At 43.4% G+C, this 14,543-nt stretch overlaps 1 protein-coding gene across 5 annotated transcripts in view; it reads left to right on the top strand.

The window, feature by feature from the left end:
- Positions 1 to 14,543, top strand: part of LOC141105637 (ovostatin-like) — a 91,008-nt gene that overhangs the window by 28,156 nt on the left and 48,309 nt on the right. For all 5 annotated transcript variants that reach the window (XM_073595606.1, XM_073595605.1, XM_073595602.1 and 2 more), the window contains exons 8-14: positions 1,014 to 1,140; positions 2,680 to 2,794; positions 6,845 to 6,960; positions 7,432 to 7,590; positions 9,987 to 10,217; positions 10,861 to 10,918; positions 13,705 to 13,847. In XM_073595606.1, the coding sequence (XP_073451707.1) occupies positions 1,014 to 1,140; positions 2,680 to 2,794; positions 6,845 to 6,960; positions 7,432 to 7,590; positions 9,987 to 10,217; positions 10,861 to 10,918; positions 13,705 to 13,847 (949 nt within the window). The remainder of the gene's footprint in view (positions 1 to 1,013; positions 1,141 to 2,679; positions 2,795 to 6,844; positions 6,961 to 7,431; positions 7,591 to 9,986; positions 10,218 to 10,860; positions 10,919 to 13,704; positions 13,848 to 14,543) is intronic.

Raw genomic sequence — 14,543 nt, 5'->3', positions numbered from 1 at the left:
TACCCTGCCTCTTTTCCAGAACCCTCTGGAAACAAAGGAGGCACCAGAGAAGTAAAGTACATGTCAGTCATCTTCTGCTACACTAAACCACTCCCCAGCCCTCAGATAAAAAAAACAGGCCTAGCTCACAGCTAGTCCTGCCTAAATTTACCTGCACTGGCTGTACAAACACATACTACTCTAGCTATCTATCTAAGGTAGAGGGTGCTACACTGGTCATTGCATCCTAATCCATGCTTATTTGCCTATCAATGTCATGGATAGAAGAGGCCATCAGAGGGCAGCAGTAAACTCTTGAGGATCAAATTACATGAAGCCTGTTCATTTTCAGTTTAGCTCATATTAGAAACTTGGATAGATGTTCCTTTGTGTTCCCCATTGTCCTTCATTGTCTTAATTTCTTCTTTTCCCAACTTTATTTATCTTGGGTGCAGTAGATGTTAAAACAGTAGTAAATCTAAAAACAAACCTTTAAAATTGCAGCCCAGCAATTCTTAGATGTGTGTGCAGCCTATTGCATTAGGGTGTGCACCCCAAAGCTCAGTACGAATGGGGGAGGGTGGGTGGTGCCCAGGCACACCTGCCACACCCCCAGTGCGAGCCTATGGTGGCTGCATTTTGTGTTTTTTTTTTTTTTGTTTTTTTCCCCCAACTTTTAATAGGCCAGGCTATCTAGACAAAGTAGCAGGTAGAGGACAATTACTAAAATACCCACATTTTTCAGTGGTTTAATGCAAGATATGAACCAATCCCCCACCCTCCACCCCCCACAGCTATCACCCTTTTTCCCTGAAATTGCAAAGATCTGTGGCTGAACTCCACACTGCCAATCTCCAGACCATCTGCACCAGACAGCCCTAGTGATGGGGATGGGACGCTTATTAGTTCCCCTAAATTTGTGTTTAGAAATATTTGAACACAGATTGGTTTTAACCTGTCAACAGACAACCTTTGCAAATCGGTGTGCAGAACTAAGTCTTAACTTTTATTTATTTTTTATTTTTTTCCCCCAGGTACACATATGATCAGGGGGTCCCAGGGAAAATATCGGGCAGACTGTGCAGACCGCCAACTAACTATTACATAGGAAACACCTGCAATAGGAGTCCTGATGGTATCTGTGTGCCATTCACTGGAACGGTGAGATCCAACTCTTGCTCAGCTGTGACCAGCCAAAAAAGCTCCGAACCAATGTTGCAGCCTTTACTATACAGTATCGGGGTCTTTGCAGCCATCTCTTGAATTGCGAAACAAGAACTGTGGACAATCTAAACAAACATACCATGGAAGCGCTTAGTAGTACAATATTAAGCAAAGATAAAATGACACATAATGCAGGCACATGTTCCCGGAATTACACCATGCTAATCACACAATTGTGAGAATCCACCTTCAGAACCCTTGTATGGATGCCACTAGATGTAATCCACTCTGCTAAAGGATCCTCTCCTCATGTCTGTGTGTAAAGAAAGCAGGGATCTGGCCGCAACAGCTAGTGTATGACAGTCTCCGGGATTATAGAGTAGACCGGCGTGCACACGTAGGAGGCTATGTGGGTTGTGATAGGTTTTAGGTTTTGGGGCCACACAAGATGGGCCATGGGTGGAGCATGCCTGCTTTTTAAAGCACCTTCAGTTTTTGACTGGAAGGAGGCCAAAGTTCTGAGGGCTTCCCTTGCGGCAGAGGGCCCTGAAGGTGGCAACGGGGAGTGCTATGCTCAAAGAAGCAGGGGTTGCCAGCTGCGACAGGGTGGAGTGATGAGATGTCCGCTGGATGACGGCTGATTAGCAGGATGCGAGACTTGGCAGAAGGGAGAGCCAAGAGCAGAGTCAGGAGCCAGGCCAGTGGTCATGAAAGGAATATCAGCCAGGAGTAAAGCAGCAAGCAGAGTCAGAAGTCAGCCAGGGTCATACACTGGGAATCTGGCAACAGCGGAGTAAGAAGAGCAAGCCAGAGGTCATACATGGATCAGCAGGCAGAAGCGAAGTCAATGTAGCAAGCCGAGGGTCAAAGCCAGGAATGGAGAAAAGACAGGTCAAAGGCAAGCCGGGTCGGTAATGGCAAATTCAATAATGGCAGAAACAGCAACACACGGGGGGGACTAAAGATCATCCAGCGACTAGTGGATCATGCTGCTGGCTTTAAATGGCCCACTGGGCACCAGAATTAGTTTGTTGTGTGTGCTTTTGTATTTGAACATTAGCCCTTGCAACCGTTCATCCGTAGGCATTCACATTTCCATTGGCGAATGCCTATATGCCAATCAGCGCTTCCGTTGCATTAGCAGATCTGCCAGTTCTTCTGCAAATAGTTCTGACATGGACATTGGTGCTGGCTGTGTAAGGTGATGTCAGACTTCAGGTGGTGTTTCCTTCCTTTTTTCCTTTTTCTTTCCTTTTTTTTTTGTTTTTTTTTTGTTTTTTGTTTTTGCAAATTGTTTTGTAGGCACTCATGATTGGCTCTAAAGCCCATGTGTACAAGACCTAGAGTGAGATGATCAGCCATGTTAGCATTTAAAAAAAGTATATCAGGCAATGTGCCTACCATTTCATTTTCATTCAATGCCCATTCATTGCCTCTTCTAGGTGCCCCTCTGATCCTAGTTCCCATTTTATTTATGACTCAACCTTTTATTCTTGGCACAACTTTGGTTCTGACTTTTTTTTCTCTTCCCAATAGACTGATTCTGAAGGTACATTTAAAGGAAACGTTTCTCTCTCAACATTCCAACTTGACCGCTCAGGATACCAGATGTCATTTAATATGCAGGCCACTCTTACAGAACAGGGGACAAGTAAGTGAATGGTTTGCCATAAGTGTTAATGTTGTAGCTGCATAATTGGGTTAAAGCCTTTCACAAATTAAAGTCTCATGGCAGAATACACAAGCAGCGGTGGTCACCAGCACTGCACTCTGCAAATAGCACAGATAACCTTGCCTACAAAGGACGTATTTGTGTGCTGATCTGATAAAACCCTGACATAATGGTTTAAAGCTATGTATATGGTATTGGCGTGTAGGCCAACGTGGGTAAGCCTTTACAGCCAATGCATATTCATTCACTTCTATGGGCTGGCTGCCTGCAGCTCGAAGTTGGCACAGAAAGATAAACAAATGTCTCTTCACACTGTACAGAGCGGAGTGCCCATGTGAATGAGCCCTAAAAATAAAAAGCTCATAATAAGCACACTCCTTGATTTCCATTGTAACTGGCCATATGACCGTTGCCTTGGGACAGAACTTCAGATGGAGCCAGCCAATCCTTTCTGACACTGATTTTTCACTTGACCGAAATCCGTTCTCTAAATGCCTAGGCATATATTGCATTTATTGGCATCACATGCAACTACATACACCACCTTTCTCCTCTAGAGAAAAAAAAAAAAAGTTGGGTAGTTGAAATGGATAAAGGGTTAAGAAAAGAAGCCTAGTAAGGTGACAGTGGCCAACATACCAACCTACAATATATTACGAAAAGTATTGGGACGCCTGCCTTTAAACGCACATGAACTTTAATGGCATCCCAGTCTTAGTCCGTAGGGTTCAATATTGAGTTGGCCCACCCTTTGCAGCTATAACAGCTTCAACTCTTCTGGGAAGGCTGTCCACAAGGTTTAGGAGTGTGTCTATGGGAATGTTTGATCATTCTTCCAGAAGAGCATTTGTGAGGTCAGGCACTGATGTTGGCTGAGAAGGCCTGGTTCACAGTCTCCGCTCTAATTCATCCCAAAGGTGTTCTATTGGGTTGAGGTCAGAACTCTGTGCAGGGCTGTCACGTTCCTCCACCCCAAACTCGCTCAACCATGTCTTTTATGGACCTTGCTTTGTGCACTGCTGTGCAGTCATGTTGGAACAAGAAGGGGCCATCCCCAAACTGTTCCCACAAAGTTGGGAGCATAAAATTGGCCAAAATGTCTTGGTATGCTGACGCCTTAAAGGGGTTGTAAAAGCACATGTTTTTCCACCTTAATGCATTGTATGCATTAAGGTGAAAAAACATCTGATTAGCGCCCTTCCAGCCCCCCCCCCGCGTTTACTTACCTGAGCCCTCGAAAGTCCCGCGTCGTGAATGCACTGGCTTCTCAACCGGGCTTCTTGGCTCTTTCATTGGGTGATTGATAGCAGCGCAGCCATTGGCTCCCGCTGCTGTCAATCAAATCAATGATGTGGCACGCCGGGGGGCGGGGCCGAGTGATACAGTCAGCGGCTATAGCTGCCGACTTTATCACGGGGGAAAGCCTGCAAGCTAACCCCCTTGGGAGAGCACTTCCTAGAGGGGGTTTAGCGTTTGCGGGGAGGAGCCAAGACAGCCGCCGAGGGACCCCAGAAGATGAGGATCGGGGCCACTCTGTACAAAACTAACTGCACAGTGGAGGTAAGTATGACATGTTTGTTATTTTAACCACTTGACATCCGCGCTATGGCCGAATGATTTCCGGTAGTCTGTCATATGACGGCCTCCCCTGTGCACGCGCCTTGAGACTCGGGTGATCACCAATCCGAGTCCCCTTACCATGTGATCAGCTGTCAGCCAATGACAGCTGATCACATGATGTAAACAAAAGATCGGTAATCGCTTTTTTTCTTCTACTCGCGCTGATAGCGTGAGTAGAAAAAAAAGCCGATCACCGGCTCAGCTGCAAGGGACATAGGTCCTGAAGTGGAAGAGGCACATCTGCCTCATCTGTGCCACCTGCCATTGCCACCTAACAGTGCCCACAGTGCCAGCTATCAATGCCCACCAGTAGTGCCAATCAGTGCCATCTAGCAGTGCTGCCTATCAGTGTAACTGATCAGTGCCCATTATTGCCACCCATCAGTGCCCATCACTGCCACCTATCAGTGCCCATCAGTGCTGCCTCATCAGCGTACATCAATGAAGGAGAAAAATTACTTGTTTTTAATTTTTTATAACAAAATATACATTTTTTTTTTTTTTTTTAATTCAGTCTTTTTACATTTTTTTTAACAAAAAATAAAAACCGCAGAGGTGATCAAATACCACCAAAAGAAAGCTCCATTTGTGGGAAAAAAATGTAAAAATGTATTTTGTGTACAGTGTTGTATGACTGCGCAATTGTCATTCAAAGTGCATCAACACTGAAAGCTAATAATTGGTCTGGATAGGAGGGGGGTTTAATTGCCTAGTAAGCAAGAAGTTAAAAAAAGGAACCTTTACTTTACGTAACTACTTTAAGAGATCCCTTCACTGGAACTAAGGGTCCAAGCCCAACCCCTGGAAAAACAACCCCACACCATAATCCCCCCCCCCACCAAATGAATTGGACCAGTGTACAAAGCAAGGTCCATAAAGTCATGGATGAGTGAGTTTGGGTTGGAGGAACTTGACTGGCCTGCACAAAGTCCTGACCTCAACCTGATGGGATGAATTAGAGTGGAGACTGCGAGCCAGGCCTTCTCGTCCAACATCAGTGCCTGACTTTACAATTGCACTTCTGGAAGAATGGTCAAACATTCCCATAGACACACTCCTAAACCTTGTGGACAGCCTTCCCAGAAGAGTTGAAGCTGCTATAGCTGCAAAGGTTGGGCCAACTCAATATTGAACCCTACGGACTAAGACTGGGATGCCGTTAAAGTTCATGTGCATGTAAAGGCAGGCGTCCCAATACTTTTGGTACTTTTGTGTGTATTATGTCTTCTTCCTTCTCCAACTCAAAAGCAAAATATCAAGAAGCATGTATCTATCAAACGATGTAAACCAAAGTTAATAAATTAAAGGTTTAAGTGATGGGATGGCGAGGGGGGGACATTGAAAATTGTGCGATTTATTTACTCATGTTTTATAATTTTAAACTTGGGTTTCTGGAATCGGAGCCAGATATGTGTGGCTACACTTAGGAAACTGAGACCAAACCATATTGAACTTCTTAATCGTAAAATAAGACATCCAAACACCAGCAAACATAAATGTATAAGTGAACCAAAAACCCAGTGACCAGATACTTAACGAAATGACCAGAAATCCTAAATATCAAAATAACTTTATATAGTGTATGCAAATGGAGAACATAGGAAAACCGGGTAAAACTGGAGGTGCAGGGAACATTTTGAAAGGAGAAGCCAAAACTGGGATCAGGAACAAGGGGGAGAAGGAACAAGGCAGCAGGGTTCAAGGCAAAGGTACTAAGCAGAGAGCATGTATAAAGAGCAGGAACAAGATAAGGGCTAGCAGTATCTGGCAGCAAGCAAAGCAAAACACTGGAGCAAGCTGTATCAGCAGAAGAGGGACTAAATACCCTCCCAGCAGCCAGCATCAGGTGGAGACTGATAACTGGGATCTGCTGGCTGCTGGGAGACACCTGCTGATGGACACTGGAACTACAACTTTCTGTACCGGGAAGCACAGTGCCACCAGCAGGCAGGTGATCCAGGTCCTGACATAGGGCAAGCAAGGGAAATTCAATGCAAAATGACCCACAAATAGTCTCATTTAGTTTGTTTAGAATTGATATTTCAGGGGTTTGGTGCTGAAGATGTCCTCCATGTGTATATTTATTTACTTTTATGGCTTCAGTTTCTGTTCAGGAATGATTGCTTCCAATCTATCTGAAGGCAAGCACTGATCTCAGGGGAGAGATTAAGGAAAAAAAAAACATCTCATCCACAACCCTGTCAATAAACAGTGTAGTAAGTGGCACTCCCCACTCTTTTAGGGACTTCTGCACAGTGTTCAGTTTACCTACTGCCCTCTGGCTGGTTAGTAGGGAAAATCAGTCAATTTTACTATAACAACTTAATTGGACTGCTTCAGATGTATGACTGTGCTCTAATCCTTCCTGATGTGGATATACATGAGTATTTGTATTGTGTTCTGTGACAGATGTCCAAGCAACTGAAACTAAAACCATCTCGATCACCAGCCAGCTAGGCCGCGCCCGTTTTGACTATGAGGTTATGCGTCCATATTTCAAAAAAGGAATTCCTTATACTGTGGGGGTGAGTTGACTTGGCACCTTTTTTAAAAATGTTACATTTTATTGTGCATTGTCATGGCAGATTTGGGCTACTAGTGACCAATGGTCTGTTTCTATTTTTTTTTTTTTTTTTATTTAAACTCCCAGAACGTCTCAATTGTATGACCTGTAATCCTCTAGCAAAAACGTTCTGCTCACCATGAGTCAGATTTGCATACTCTGACATGACCCTCAGTCTGTCCCACAGTCTACCCATCAGTCCTAGCTGCTCCTCTTGAAAGGAGGGATGAATATGGGAGATTGGGTTTCTGGTTTATACATGATGTGAGAACTCACAGCAAAGCAGAGAAGCTTGAAAAGATGCTAGGCCATTTTTTAATCTCATTGTTTGATGGAACATGTAGAGGAAGCATATTTTAAATGGAACAAGTATTGTGATAAATGCATGTGTAAAACTGAAGCATATGCTGACATTTTCCTCTGCATGCAACAGATTGTTGTTGAGAATGCACAGGGGCAGCCTGAGAGTGGCCAGGTGGTGGAACTCCAAATGGACGGGAAGGTTCTTCAGAACCTGACATCTGATGAGAATGGCAAAGCACAATATGAAGTTGATACCTCAACACTTACCAGTTCAAATGTCAACTTTCAGGTGAGTGGATGTTGCACTGTACAGCCACTTTAGAATGGATATCTTTCTCTAAGTTTAGTTCATGTATTTATAGCCAAATCATTCTGCAGCAGTTCAGGGTAATTCTATGTAACTCTGTTCAGTAAGTCTAACATTCTATTGTAAGAATACAGACAAGCATTGCACCTAGTTGGTCAGAAGCCAATTAACCACCCAGTGTGTCTTCTGCTCTGTAGGAAACCTTGGCATCTAAAGGAACCTACATTAATGCAGACAGCACATGCAAGCTCCATTCAGTTAGAGTCCCTAATTGGAACTCAAGAACCTCTGCACTGTAAGATCATAGTGACACTAGTATGTAGTAAGTCTTGCTTGCACTAGTGTTTTTGATTTCTCTCCCCCTCCAAAATAAAAAAACAAACACTTTAAATGCAAAAAGTGAGCTCTCTGTCATGTTGACCAATTGGGGATCTTTTTTCACATTTCAAAATAGAGGAAGAAATCAGATTGGTCAACATGGGAGTCAGCTCACTAAAGAGACAGATTTATTTTATAAAAAAATGGGCCACAATGGCTTAAAAGGCAGTCACCTAGACCACTCCAAAGTTTGCATATTCTACTGTACTATGCCGGGCCCCACACCGAAAGGATAACCTAATTTCCCTTGCCAGTTACACCTAGCCCCACACTGACTACAATCTCATTTTTGAGGGACATGGTGTAGAACAATTTTTCCTTTACTAGTTCTTATACAAGTTTATTTCATCAGATACATGAGTTTACATTTTTAGGGTTGTATTCAATATGTGCAAATTTGTCTGTTTTGGCCCCTTAACCAAGGCTTGGAGGCATTAAATATTGTGAGACAACTCTAAGTAAGGAAATATACAATGTCTCAACTTTACATTTTTACTCTTCAGCCCAATGTCCCTAGGGACTGCTGCTTTGCAGAACCCTTCTATCATGGGGTTCCTGCTGCTTGCAAAAGTAGACCACACAGCTACCAATTCTCCCCCCGAAACAACCTCCATCACTGTCCTACACTCCCAAACTGGCTTGTCCTCCCTTTTACCTCCTTAAGTTTTCATCACCCAGAAGGTTAACATGGATGTTTACACTTAGTTCCCTGTTCCCATTCATTGTAGGATCTTGCTTTCAATCTCTGTTCACAGTACACCAGACCAGAGTTTAACCAGCAACTTCTTTTACTTAATAAAATGGCATCCATGTACAGTTCTTAATCATCCCTATATCACAGTCCTTCATGAATCACACAATTCAACAAGTTACAGACATGGTGGTGGTCCTCTTTAAATGTTAGGCTGAGCTTTGGGCTATGCGGTGGCACCTCAGACCTTCTTAGCTTACGGTGTTTGCCAAGTGATGGTAACATGGTTCGTCGTCCTGATTCAGGGTCCCGCCAAAGGGTAACCCCACTAGGTGTAACTCTACATCTCCTTGTGTATTGTCATTTCCATGACCAACCAATGCTCACCTACTGGCCCAACCCCATTCGTGCTTAAATATCCCTGTTACAGGAAGCACCACAGTCCAAACAGCAGTGTTGCATACCTGGTTGAGGCAGAGTTGACAAGAGGGCTGTCCTTGCACCTCCTTGTCCTGTTTCACATGGGGAAGATGACTGGGTATAACAGGGTGCAAAGTGGCATGGGTGCCTGTAGGAGATCTGTTTTGGAACATCTTGGTAGTTGATGCGGAGCTGAAGTGAGCAAGTAGACAGGCAGATGCAGGATCCCAGAAGTGTAGTCAGATGGACAGAGCAGCAACAACCGGGCAGCAGAAGAACAGTAAAGAACGGAATCAGAACGTGGCCAGGGTTAGTATCAAGTGAACAAAGGAGGTACCAGAACAGCAGACAGGAAAAAAGGTTGGGTCACAACCAGAGTTGACAACAGAGGTTCAGGAACAGGCAAGGTCAACCAGGAGCTGATGGTGCTGAAGCATGTAGGGCTTTAAATAAGTCAATGGGAGCCAAGGTCCATCAAACATGCACGCTCAAGAGCACATGCAGTATGCTAATGCTTACGTGCATGCGCAAGTGCTCGTGTAGATGTGTGCAGAGTCCTAACTCTGTGCATGGTACTATGTATTATTCTGTGTGCAATGCTCATTCCTTTGAGCATAGGCTTGGGCAATGTTTTCCTGACCGGCAAACTCATCACTGAATGGTAACTTCTAAGTGCAACATGCAAATTACCATTTAGGCATCTGCCTACGCACTTTCTATTCATAAAAAAACAAACCATTACATAGCAATGGACTTTAAAGAACCAGAATAGTAGGTTGGTGCTGAAATGTCAGCAATTTTGAAAATGACCTGAATAGGTTACCCTAATACTTCAGTGTCGGCCAAGATGTATTGGAATTCATTTTTTCTTTGGTTTGTTACTCAACAGCTGATTTACAAGAACCAAGAACAATGCTATGATGGCAACTGGATTGTGCCCACTTACGCCAATGATTATCGATCTGTCAGACGATTCTTCTCTCGCACTGCTAGCTTTGTGCAGCTTCAGGGCCCCAAAGAAGATCTGCAGTGTGGTAAAACACACAACATCCGGGTTCAGTACACATTTGGCAAAGATGCTCTGGCTGCAGGAGAAACCACCATCAAATTTGTCTACATGGTAAGCATATGGAGGACTCTAGAAAGTGTTATAGGGTTCTTGGACATATGGGGGTAGAATAATACAAGAATGCAAAATATTGCCAGTTACACAATGATGCCCGGAACGGGTATCTATGGCAGGATCTACCCTAACAATAAGTCAGTCTCTGAATAGATGATTTCAGGATGGAGTTCTACTACAAACCCGTGTGTGTGTGGTGTGGTGTTTTTTTTGTATGGAGATCAGTGAGCTGTAAGATCTGACATTGAAGCTCCAGGGGAGCCATATAGAATGCAAACATTTTAGTACATTTAAATTGCATTACCTAACCTACCTCCTGTAGATGTTGATAGACTATTTATGCAGTGCAGTTGTGATAAAAAAATGGAGTTTCTGTCCCTTACTACAATCAATTCTAGTCCAATATACTAGACATCAAGGAGTCACATTTAACTGGACTCGTATTGTAATGCAAAGTGTAAGTTTAGAACACTTCCCTTATTTTCCCTTTTTTTTGCCATTTGCTCTTTAAACCAGGTTTGGTTTAGGATGTATTGGTTGGTTGAATGTGTTTTTGGTGCCCATTTTGTAATCTATCATATGCCATATGTTTTTTAATAATCTATAGTCCACTAATCTGCTTACATTTACTGTGTCGCAGGTCATTGCAAGAGCAAAGATTATGGAATCTGGTGAACATTCTGTAGACGTGTCACAATGTAAGTTTAGAGTACCAGGTGCCTCCACCTTTGTCAAATGTGCCAAGCTGTTTATTGTGTACTACCATGCTGTCTAATTCCCTATAGGTGTGGTCATTTTGAAGGTGATTAATCTGAAGAGCTGTTAAAAGCAGCTAGCATTTATAGGGCAAAAACCCTTGCCTCCCTTCTACAAGTGAGAAATATACACTATTACCAAAAGTATTGGGACACCTGCCTTTACACACATGAACTTCAATGGCATCCCAGTCTTAGTTCGAGTTCACTATTGCGTTGGTCCACCCTTTGCAGCTATAACAGCTTCAACTCTTCTGGGAAGGCTGTCCACAAGGTTTAGGAGTGTCTACGGGAATGTTTGGCCATTCTTCCAGAAGCGCATTTGTGAGGTCAGGCACTGATGTTGGACAAGAAGGCCTGGCTCGCTCGTGTTCTATTGGGTTGATGTCAGGACTCTGTGCAGGCCAGTCAAGTTCCTCCACCCCAAACTCACTTATCCATGTCTTTTATGAACCTTGCTTTGTGCACTGGTGCGCAGTCATGTTGGAACAGGAAGGGGCCATCCCCAAACTGTTCCCACAAAGTTGGAAGCATGAAGTTGTCCAAAATGTCTTGGTATGCTGACGCCTTAAGAATTTTCTTCACTGGAACTAAGGGGCCAAGTCCAACCCCTGAAAAACAACCCCCACACCATAATCCCCCCTCCACCAAATGATTTGGACCAGTGCACAAAGCGAGGTCCATAAAGACGTGAGCAGTCCTCCAAGATCAGAGGTGATCAGAGATTATTTGGTCACTTCTATGGCCAGCCATGCAAGCCGTAGGATCATTTCTCAGGAGTGGCGGTAAAACCAGTAAGCCTGAGAAACGCTGGCAAGTGTTGTGCAAGCGTTCTATTGGCTAATTGGCTTCTGGGACCACTTTCATGAGAGCCACATAATTCAGCTGTCAGAAATCCAATGCAGCTCACCTTCCAAATAACACCATCATACAGTAAAGCTTGAAGGTGGTAATATCCCTTTATGGGGTTGTTGCTCTGCAGCAGGAACTGGAGCACTTGTCAGGATAGAAGAATAATGGATGGGGAAAATACTGTCTCATTCTTGAGGACAATCTGCTGCCCTCTGCTAGAAAGTTGTTGATGGGAAGAAGGTTTACCTTCCAACATGACAATGACCCAAAGCACACAGCAACAATGATCACACAGTGGTTGACAGAGAAAAAGGTGAATGTCCTGAATGGCCTAGTCAAAGCCCAGACTTAAACCCCATTGAAAATCTGTGGAATGACTTGAAGACTGCAGTCTACAAATGGTCACCATCAAATTTAACTGAATTTGAGCAGTTCTGCAAAGAGTGGGCAAATATTGCAAAGTCTAGTTGTGCAAAGTTAATAGAAACCTAACCCAACAGACTAAAGGCTGTAATTAAAGCAAAGGGTGGTCCAACAAAATGCTGTCACAAGGGGGTGATCCTTTTTCCAACTTGGTGATCCTGTGGGTTTTTTTTTTTTTTTTTACATGTTGGTGTTCTAAGTTGAACTTATTCAGCTGGATAAAACAAAGGGGGGATTCTTTTCTATACCCACCGTATAATGTTTTTGGGTTCTAAATTATTTTCTAGCAAATGATTTTTTACATGTAGGAGAGAATTGTCAGAATAGGCTTGGGAAGCAAGCGGTTAAATGTTGTGATGAACACTATAATGAACATCAAAAAATCATTAATCAAAACTGTAAACGCGTGAACCCAAAAGATGGTGACATAAACTAAAGTGCACCTGCCTTTAAATTCCCACACTATTTCAATCAGTGCAAAAAAAAGTCCTAACACTCAAATGCAAAAGTCCAATGTAATGGTAAACAAGTTACAGTGCACTTCACTAGGAAATCTTCCACCATGCCAAAATAAATATAGGTAAAAGCTTACCAAAATGCCATAGAGCTTTAAAAATGCTTAAGCCGGCATCCAGCAGAGATCGTCACAATCCGTCGTACCTGATGCCGTCACTGCGCCAAGGAGTTTTGGTAAGCTTTTACTTATAATTGGGCAGGGAGGAACGGTGGAAGATTTCACAATGGAGGAGTGTGCACTGTAACAAGTTGTTCACATTATTATTAAACTGGACTTTTACATTGGAGTGTTGGGACTTTTTTCTGTACTGATTGAAATGGTGTGGGAATTTAAAGGCATGTGCACTTTGGTTTATGTATGTCACTATCTTTTGGGCTCAGGTGTTTACACTTTGAATGTATATGTTCATTGTGTTTTTGTCACCATTTTTCCAGATAGTGATTCAGGCCCCTTTCAGTCTTTCAGGCAGACCCGACCAGACCCTCCATTCAGCCCTATGGACCAGCAGGCATCAATGGACACCTGCCTAACTTCAAACCAATCTAGTCCACTATAAAAACGGGGTCCATCCCCCTTCATCAAGGCCGATCCGATCAAAGGGCAGTCGAGTGTAAATGGAGGAGACAGGAGAAGTCCGTTTACACACGCCGGTCCATATAGCAGAGGAGGCTCAGTCCATATCCGCTCTGTATAAACTGACCGGACACGGATCTGTCATCCCCATGGTTTGCTCTGATCAGCGGACAGATCCCCTGCTAAGCAAATTGGATTCCTCCCCATGTGAAAGGGCGGCCTTCAGTAGAGCGTTTACATTTATGTTGGTTTTACCAAAGCTTTAGGCTAGCAGCTCCTGTCCCTTAGAAGCTAGAGGAGATGAAAGTGCAGTCTTTTTTTTTATTTAATAAACTCAACTAATTACATTGTGCTTTCCTCTCAGCTCTTCAAGGAGAATTCAACCTAACCTACACAGCATCTCCTGATCATGTCCCTACTGTTCAATATGCCATACAGTACATGCTGAAGGATGAGATGGTGGGAGATGCCATTAATCTCAATTTGGAGAAATGCTTCAAAAACCAGGTACATGGAAACCTTGTCTACAATATGTAGAAGATATGACCTCCAAGAACTCCTAACACGTGTATGGTTGATAGCAGATTTGTCATGTGGCCTGAATGGACTTGTTCAGCTCTACCTTTTTATCTGTGTCCAGGAGAAGGGTCATGTGGACTATTGTCAGGTCCTGGACTGCATATGGGAGCTTTCAAAATGGCAGCATAAAGAAGTAATTTATTGGTTGTAGCTGGTGTATCTTGCTTTTACATTAGGCTGGATTTACCCTGTTCCATTTGCATGTACCATATGGTAATTCACATGTATGGATGTGAATAGGCTCATAGTTACCCTTTTTTTTTTTTTGTTCTTTCATGCTAAACTGTAGCTATGAACCAATGAAATTTCTATGCAATATGCATTTTCATGCAGCAAAACTCTTGCATTTGAACAAGTATGAATAGCCCTTAGACTGGGTCTCTAGATGTGTGTTATCTATAGTCTAGGTCTGTCGGACCTAGAAATGAAACATGTTTCAAATCTTTCCGTCAAACTTTTGGGAAAAGTTCGCTGGAGCCCACACACGATCGAATTGTCCGACGGACTCCGGGCCGCCGGACCAAGTCTGCCGTAAAGTCCGCTTGTGTGTACGCAGCATTAGAAGTGGATCAAATGTGCTGTAAATAAGTGTTTAGAAACAGTATTTCTCAACCCCTTTACCCC

Source organism: Aquarana catesbeiana, linkage group LG08, assembly GCF_042186555.1.
Source record: "Aquarana catesbeiana isolate 2022-GZ linkage group LG08, ASM4218655v1, whole genome shotgun sequence".
Lineage (NCBI taxonomy): Eukaryota > Metazoa > Chordata > Amphibia > Anura > Ranidae > Aquarana > Aquarana catesbeiana.
The sequence above is the reverse complement of the archived record's forward strand: the minus strand, read 5'-3'. Positions and strand labels throughout refer to the sequence as shown.